Source organism: Channa argus, chromosome 8, assembly GCF_033026475.1.
Source record: "Channa argus isolate prfri chromosome 8, Channa argus male v1.0, whole genome shotgun sequence".
NCBI classification, from domain to species: Eukaryota; Metazoa; Chordata; class Actinopteri; order Anabantiformes; family Channidae; genus Channa; species Channa argus.
The window spans coordinates 25,486,403-25,495,000 of record NC_090204.1 but is presented as its reverse complement, the minus strand read 5'-3'; the positions used below and the strand labels follow the sequence as shown (position 1 = coordinate 25,495,000).

Sequence of the window (8,598 nt, the reverse complement as noted above, 5' to 3'; positions counted from 1 at the left end):
TGTTTCACTCAATTTCCTCTATCTAAACATTTTCATTATTTCTAAGGTTACATGAAATACCAAACCGAGTCTCCGTGATATCCACCCACAGTGAATAACAGACTGCCGCAGCAGAAACACTCCCTCTGCTGGCGCCACTTTGCCAGTTGTTTTTTCCTCGTTGTCCCTGACGACTGGCTACTCGCAACCAAAGCAACGCACTGCTGCAGCTCAGCTGCTGAGTGAGACGAAAACAGCGACGCCGAGCCCCTGCTCCTCACGGCTCATGGCCCTACAGTCTTCGGGTAGGACATGTAGCTGGTTAGCGTTAGCACAACACAGCTCATCAGTGGAAACATCCAACCACAGGCGCGACACGCTGCCCGAACACCGTAAAGAAAAGCTCCACCAATACCTGTGCTAGCTTGTTAGCTAACTATTAGCATACATAGGAACCAGCTAGCGACGGATTAACTACTTCACTTAACTGGCTGTTAGCATGTTAGTGTGCCGATGACTATCAAAGCTTTTTTGGTCAATCCCCGTGTTCATGTCTCATAAAGCAAATAGGATTAAGTAGCACGTTACCTTAATGACGACTAACTCCATTTGCTCAGAGCTTCGCCACTACATGCTAACGCTAACGTAGCCCCGTTCATCACCTGATTATCAGCATTAGTACGTGAAAGATAAACCCCGTAGTCTTTTATGATACTCACCTATGTTTAGAAGCCATGTCTAGATGTAGTGGTGCATCTTATAACGTTATATGTTTCATGTCTGCTTTGTCACAGTTTTCTATTTTATATTACACAAAACATAGTTTTTCAAAAGTGTCACTTTTTTATATATCCAATCAAAGATGGCAGCCGGAAGTGACGATCGTTTTAGACTCTAAAGTTGGATGTTTAGATCTTCATCTTCCCCATCTGACTGAGACAGTGTTGTTTACTTTTTGGTGGTTCATATTATCTGTTTGTGGTCATGTTGTATGTGTTTTGTATTTGTGGTTCCAGTTTTGAGACTATGGTCACTTTACACCTGTTGTACAGGTTGTGTCTATTTGAAGGCAGTTTTTGCCAGTTTCTAGTTGTCTTGTGTTTGGTTCTGGAAATGTTGTCTGCTTTTAGACATGTGTCCATTGTTTTGTCTTTTTGTTTTTGGTTATTTGCACTGCTTTTAGATTAGATTAGATTGTCTCATTTTGCATCCGTTTATAATTTTTGTGGTTATGTTTTGTATTTTCATGGAGCCCTTTTCAAACAGGAAATATGACCAGCAGTTTTGGCCTCTCTGACCTCTTTTAGGCCGTTCAGTAATCTGTCCGTGCACAAGTTGAATTGTGTTACGTGAATTAATTCTGGTATTTGTTTAGTACCTCAAGGTTCCTGAGGTCTACAAAGCAAAGGGGGAGAACAGAACAGAAGAACAACTTTTATTGTGAGTGAGTATATATACATGTTATAATGAAATTCTGGGTTCCCATCTTGGGAAGTTTGATAGCATTATCTTTTCTACTATCTGATCCACCTTTAAGGAAAATGCAAAAGCCAACTTAGAAATAGGTTTAAAACTAGAGTGAGCACTGTCAGATTCATTTCAGGGGTTTCCTCAAAGGTTGGCTTGTGTTTATCTACAAAATACGTCAGCTAAAGTCTTAAATTTAATGATTAACTTATATAACAAACTGTGCTAGTTGTGGTCACATTTGTTTCCAGAAAGGTCAATATGGCTTCAATAAAGTGTTATGTTTTTTTTTTTTTCCTCTGTAGCTAAAACCTAATTGATGATTGTGCCACAGTTTGCCTGTAGGGCCATAATAAACGTACACTTGCCTGTCCATGTGAGAAAACCCTGGGGCATCCAAGGCATGGCCAGGCCCAGTTCAGGTAGACTTTTAGTCACTCACACATCCGTACGCTTTCTTTACCCTTCATTATATGTAATGTGTTTGTGTCTCCGGGCTCTTTTGTGGTAAGACTTGGCAGCCTTCAGGGAGATTTTCTCCAAAGCTAAAAATATAGCAATCATCAGTGGGGCGGGGGTGAGTGCTGAGAGCGGAGTCCCCACCTTCAGAGGAGCAGGAGGATACTGGAGAAAATGGCAAGCACAGGTGGGTTGGGTCCCGTTTACCACCTCCCAATTAATTTAATACAGTTTTTTTTTTGATAACTCCAAATCCTTTTATGAATACAATGGGGTCAATGAATTTAACACCACATTTTCCACAATTTTAACAACTGTGAAATGTTTTTCTTTAGTTATTTTTTTTACAAATCTCTACTCCATTGGTTTATTCAGATTAGTCTCTGAGGTTTTTATTATCTTTGACCCCTGGCATAACCGCTTAGAAATAAACTTCAGGACAGTATATTTAAATGGTCAGAGTTGGGCAACAGGGATAAGATATCCTCAAGGAAAACTTGCTGAAGGTAGTCGTGTGTCAGAGACAGACACACCTAATATTTTTTTCATTTTAAAGTGCTGTGTCGATTGTTTGGATCTGCACTGGTTAATGCCTCAATGACAGCAATGTCTTCTACCTGTCATACTCTGTTAGGACCTGGCCACCCCTGAGGCCTTTTCCAGGAATCCCTCTCGTGTCTGGGAGTTTTATCACTACCGCCGTGAGGTCATGCTCACAAAAAATCCCAACCCTGCTCACCTGGCCATCAGTGAGTGCGAGGAGCGACTCAGCAAACAGGGGCGAGAGGTTACCGTCATCACTCAGAACATCGATGAGCTCCACCACCGCGCTGGATCCAAAAACATCCTGGAGCTCCATGGTGAGCAGAAATCAGTGATGACGCCTAATGTCAGCTTTGAACTCCAGATTTGCTGATTCCATTCCTGGTTCCTCCGGGATACAATGCTGAAGTGTCCTTGGACAAGTCACCAAAACTCCTGTGATAGCGCCATCATTTATGTGCAGTAGTCCAACAGCAGTTTCCCTATTGGGATCAATAAACTGTCAGTTATTTTTATTAGTATTATTAAAAAAGGCCAAAATAATCTTGAAGATTATTTGTCATAACTAACAGTAGATATAATATTGTTGGAATTTAGGAAATTGGGATGGACATTTTTCAGGTAATTCAAAAAATTCTATTAATAGATTATGTAATAATGTAAATGGCATCCATGATGATTATTGATAATTGTGTTCTGCAAACTTTCCCTTTTCCTCTTTAAGTCTTAGTCCTTTCATTTGTACTGTCAGACTCTGTTAGGGCTACTCCTCAGCTAATCATTTTCTAGTAGTCGAGTACTTGTTTAGTCCGTAAAATCATAGGTAAAATGTTCAAGTGAAAACCTTTTAATGCAAACTCTCAACCTGCAGAAGCTGAAACTACTTGTGAAAGTAGAGAAGTTGTTAATTCATCAGTTAATAGATACGTCTGGGGAATTTTATATTTTTTCTTATTGTTAAATCATCTGGCTTTTCTGTCTTCACCATAGAGCTTCATTGTTGTCAAGGAAATATTATAAGTGCATCACTACGCTGCACTGACTGACACGTTTTTTAAACAGAATGTGACCATAACAACCCATCACTTTTTGAGTCTGTCATGTTGAAATACATTTCAGAATCTGTAAAAAGTGATTTTTGTTATCCAGTGTTGTGGTGTGACTCTCTAAACTGGACTTTAGGAACAAAAATGGAGGTCTGTGGTACAAGCGAATAAGCTAAAACGTTAGATATAATTGATTTGCTACTTTCAGTCTTTAATGGGATTAGTTTACAATAACAAAAAGGTGTGAAATCTCAACCTAAGGATGTTTCCCTCTTGTCATTTTCTTTAATCCAGGTAGCCTGTTTAAAACCCGCTGTTTGACCTGTGGTCATGAAACTGCAAATTATAAGAGTCCCATTTGTGCTGCACTGGAGGGCAAAGGGTAAGAGATTTATCCTGTGTTTTGTCGTGTGAATTCATCTCAGTCCTCAGTCATATGAATGTGAGCTCAAAATGCCAGAGAAAATGTATCTGTCACATGTCAGGATCTAAATAACACCTGATGACACTGAGAAGGAAAACTATGACCGAAATGAAATGTCACTTATCTGTCATTCAAAATTGATGATTTCGATAGCTACTAATGTTTGATTAATAAATCTCAGCTTACACGGATACATGACAGAAGCCATAAGATTAAATTCACAATGAATATCAGAACTGTCCATGTCCGGATGAACATTTACTTTCTAGCGTTATCATTGATTCTCATTAAAGTCCAGTCATTTGAATTCAAAACCAGTGCTGCCGTCATATGTCAGCCTTGTTCTTGGCTAAATTAAAGCATCTTTAATCTTAGAAGAAATTGTCATAAAGTAGAGTGTTTGTGGAAAACTTGAAGTACACAGATTACATCTTAAGGAGCTGATCACATCTCTCAATGTCATGATTAAACAGGCCAGATCCGATCATTTCACCAATCTTATATCTGCAAATAAGAAAAATCTTAAAGTCCTGTTTGATGCCGTTAAAAAGGTTGTCTCGCCCTCAGCTCTACAAGTGTCTGTGTACTCATCAGCCGAATGTAACAGATTTACAGATTTACATTTCTTTGTCAGTATAGTGCAGGACATCAGGGACAGTGTTTGTCCTTCCTCGCACACCTATACTAGAGGTTCTCCTCTGGCCTCAGTACTTCAGTCCATCAGGTTTCCACAAAATGGGCCAGTATGGCTGTGGGGTAGGAAGGTAGAGCGGTTGTCCACCATTCCCACAGTTGTTGGTTTGATCCTTGGGTCACATGTCGAAGTGTCCTTAAGCGAGACACTGAACCCCAACTGAGTTGCTCCTGGTGACTGTTGGCCCATCGGTGTGTGAGTGTGAGTGTGAATGGGTGAAAAGTGCTTTGACTACCAGTATGTAGAAAAAGTGCAGACCATTTACAGTGTTGGTTTTACTGGATCTAACATCACCGTTTGATACACTCGACCACAAAATTATGATAAATTGTTTTCAAAATGTTATTGGTTTGTCTGGCTCCGATAAGAAAATTCTGCAGATCAGGCAACACCTTGGTTCTTTGGGCTCCTCTGTTCAGTCAAGGCTCATGTGTTGTATTTGATCAATCTATGTCTTTTAGATCAAGATTCAGAACAGATGGTCAAAAACTGTTTTTATCATCTGCAGAATATTTCTAAAGTGAGTAAAATGTTGTCCAGTGTGGATTTAGAGATGATCATGCATGCTGTTATCTCTTCTCGTTTGGACTATTGTAACTCGCTCTTTACTTCAGAACTCAGCAGCGAGGCTTTTAAGAGGAATCAGTAGAAGATCCCACATCACACCGGTTTTATATTCTCCTCACTGGTTACCAATCATATATAGAATTGATTTAAAAATTCTGGTGCTCACTTACAGAGCCCTTCATGGCAACGCTCCTGAGTACATTTCTGACCTGTTGACCCCTTATGGCTCCTCTAGAGCATTGAGGTCATCGGGTCAAAATCTGATTGTGGTCCCATAAAACCCATTTTAAAACTCAGGGATCTTTCTTTTCAGTCTGTGGCTTCCAGGCTGTGGAACGCACTGCATCTGTCTCTGGATGTGGCTGATTCTGCTGATTCTTTTAAAAAGCAACTGAGGAAATTCTTCAAGCTTTTAGCAGACTGGGCTTTTATGGTTGCATTTTTGTTTTAGATGTGTTTTAATGTAGATTTGAAGTTTTATTGCCTATATTGGTTTCACTTTTTTCATTTTGTAAAGCACTTTGTTATTTTATCTGTGTCAGGCGCTATGTAAATACATTTTACTTCCTTACTTATGCGTGGTCTCAGTACAAACTTCTCCTCGTGTGTTTTATTGATCTTTCTCTGTTGACTTGGAACATTTAGCTCAGTTGGTAAAGGTAGTCATATGCGGACCACCCTGGCTATATGTCGAAGTGTCTCTGCGCAAGACACTGAACCCCCAACAGCCCATTCCCATCCCCAGCTGATCCAAGCCTGGTGGAGATTGGGGAGGGTTGCGTCAGGAAGGGCATCAGGCGTAATAACTGTGCCAAGTCAACATGCGTAAGTAAAATCTAACCTCTAATCATGTTCTTCTCCTCAGAGCACCGGATCCAGACACACAGGATGCTCAGATCCCCGTTCAGCAGCTACCTAGGTACTGTAGGATACATTCATGCTCACTTTTAGTGCTCTTCCCCTTTCAACAAAGTGTGTGTGTGTTTGTGCGTGTTTCAGGTGTGAGCGAACAGGCTGTCACGGTCTCCTGAGACCAGCTGTGGTTTGGTTTGGAGAGACTCTGGACTCTGACATCCTAACCCGCTCAGAGAAAGTGTTGGACAGCTGTGACCTCTGCCTTGTGGTAAGAGCAGTGTGTGTGTGTGTGTGTGACATTACAACCCAAATCTGTTGGTTTTGTAATTATGGCTCTGCTTGACATAGTATTAGGATATTTAAAGTCTTATTTGGCTCATAACAAATAAGAAAACATGTATCTCAGTTATGGTTATATTTCACTAAATAATGCCGTTAATTCTTTTTCTGCAGGTTGGTACTTCATCAGTTGTGTATCCAGCAGCCATGTTTGCTCCTCAGGTAGCAGCCAGAGGTGTCCCTGTGGCTGAGTTTAACATGGAAGACACTCCAGCCACCCTGCACTTCAAGTATTTTTCATTTGCTATCACGCAGTTACACACTTGTTGCATCTGTATTCATTTCTAACACATTCACATCATAACAAATGTGCGTTTTGCATTTCAGGTTTCACTTCCATGGTCCCTGTGGGACAACGTTACCCCAGGCACTGAGACGCCATGAAACCGAACCTTGATTTTTACTGGTTTCTTTTTCCATTATCATTATTCCAATAAAATCAGATATAATTGCTCTACATTTTAACTTTGAAATTTCACCATTGTAGCATATGTTGTCCAAATTGTTTGCTATGATGCCAACTCACTCTAATCATCTGTGCTGCCAGAACTGAATATATTAGTTGGTTACTTAGTAACTGTATATTTATAAGAGGGAATTATTGAAAAAGACAAAGCACTGACACACATCGGTTGCTCTGTTTGCATTGAATGAATATTGAATGTGACAGTAGGGGGCAGTGTTTAGCTGCTGCTGTGGTGTGTTTGTCAGTTCAGTATATATAAAGGTTCTCAGTTGTGTCAACTAGACTTTGTAGTTGGAGATGTTATTAAAACTCATCCAAGTAGCTTCTTCATCCTTTTTTGGGGGGCTATTTACATCCTTCAGGGGGGTCTTTTGTTTCTCACCTGGCCTGAATAGGCTGGTGGTTAACATACCAGGTGAGATTAGAGCAGAGAGACGTTGGAAAATCCTCCTGAAACATCCATCGCCTCCCTAAAGGGATCATTAGGTGTGACTTCCCCAAATGTGTGAAGTGGTCTTAATCTTGCTGGAGATGGATGAAAGAGCAGCATAGAAAATGGGAGACAGGTTCTGCCTGAGGCCTCCTCCTCTGATGAGGGAAGTAATCGTCACCCAAACATAAATGGGTTCACATCTACCTCTCTCTTACCATTTGTCTTCTCTGTACACAGTCGTAGTCAAAAAAGTTTCCATTCACTTCACGTGTAGGTACACAGCTGATTCTGGTCCCGAGGTGTCTTCTTGTGTAGAGACTGTTTGGTTTCTCCAGTGTATCATGTGATGATAAATGTTTAATTTGTTACCTGTATGATACAGTTTGGACAGAATTAGATTTGTTAATGTGCAGTCTAGTCGACTGTAGATGCTGTGTGAATGCATGTGTGTATCTGAAGTACTGCAAGTTGCAAGAAATGTAAAAGTCTGAAGCAGAGAAGTGTATTACTGCAGTGTGAGGCAGTGAAGCTAATGGATGGTGTATTTCCTGTGGTGGAGTTTGGCCAAAGACAGTAATGTTACTGACACTATTTGGAAGTTTAATTTGAAACATTTTCACATAAATATTATATTAAAAACTATAAAAAGCACTTATCACCTTTTTGTGTTGTTCTTCTTTACATACAATGTACATTTTTAAACGGGGTGTCTTGTAATCATGTGGCAGAATGTTTCGGCATGACTAAGGGAAAAAAAAGGAGAAAGTCAGAATAAACCAGATCACTTATTACTGCAACTGACTGCTGAGTGTCCAATTCAGCACATAGTTGTTCTTTGAAAGGTATAAAAAAAGTCATACATTTACTGTGATAATCAATTCATAACCATGACAAAATTATTAAACATGAAAAAATATACATACACCAAGTCCAGCTCAGCTGTTAACTGTCATTTTCATGAATAAAGGATGAGGACAGAGGTTATTAAAATTTGCCTAATCTGATGGTCATATTCATATTAGTCGCAACAAATCTCATCAACCACTTTGTTCCTTCTCCGGCCTCCTCTGCTCTCTGTTACCTCTGTTCACATCTGTACATCTGCCATGTGTGCAGTGTTTGAGGCACCGTGCATCCCTCTCCCCCTCCACATCTTCGCCTCCATCACCTGCTCATTAGAGAGAGGATGATGGTTCGACCGTCCCCGATGACTCTGCTCCAAAAATAACACAGCCAATTTCCCGCCTGTTAGGCGGCGATTTCACACCAATCTGAGTTGTACTGCCCAGCTCGGCCTGTCAGTGAGAGGGGATGAGAGAGAGCAAG

The 8,598-nt window shown here is 40.4% G+C and overlaps 2 protein-coding genes across 5 annotated transcripts in view; one reads left to right on the top strand and one right to left on the bottom strand.

The window, feature by feature from the left end:
- Window positions 1-834, bottom strand: part of phactr1 (phosphatase and actin regulator 1) — a 35,971-nt gene extending 35,137 nt beyond the window's left edge. Inside the window, exon 1 of the mRNA XM_067513925.1 lies at window positions 699-834. The gene's annotated coding sequence lies outside the window, so the exon portion shown is untranslated. The remainder of the gene's footprint in view (window positions 1-698) is intronic.
- LOC137131978 (NAD-dependent protein deacylase sirtuin-5A, mitochondrial-like) lies at window positions 139-7,923 on the top strand. Of its 4 annotated transcripts, none has more exons than XM_067513930.1 (10): window positions 139-284; window positions 1,355-1,419; window positions 1,781-1,868; window positions 1,959-2,092; window positions 2,540-2,765; window positions 3,789-3,876; window positions 6,045-6,098; window positions 6,179-6,302; window positions 6,488-6,603; window positions 6,701-7,923. In XM_067513930.1, exons 3-10 carry the CDS (start codon window positions 1,850-1,852, stop codon window positions 6,768-6,770), a joined length of 831 nt encoding a protein of 276 aa, XP_067370031.1. In that variant the 5' UTR covers window positions 139-284; window positions 1,355-1,419; window positions 1,781-1,849; the 3' UTR covers window positions 6,771-7,923. The 4 variants fall into 4 exon arrangements, with proteins under 4 accessions (XP_067370031.1, XP_067370027.1, XP_067370029.1 ...); XM_067513926.1 differs by having other exon boundaries at window positions 1,752-1,868; XM_067513928.1 differs by having other exon boundaries at window positions 1,355-1,423; window positions 1,752-1,868.
- The last annotated feature ends 675 nt before the right edge of the window (window positions 7,924-8,598 follow it).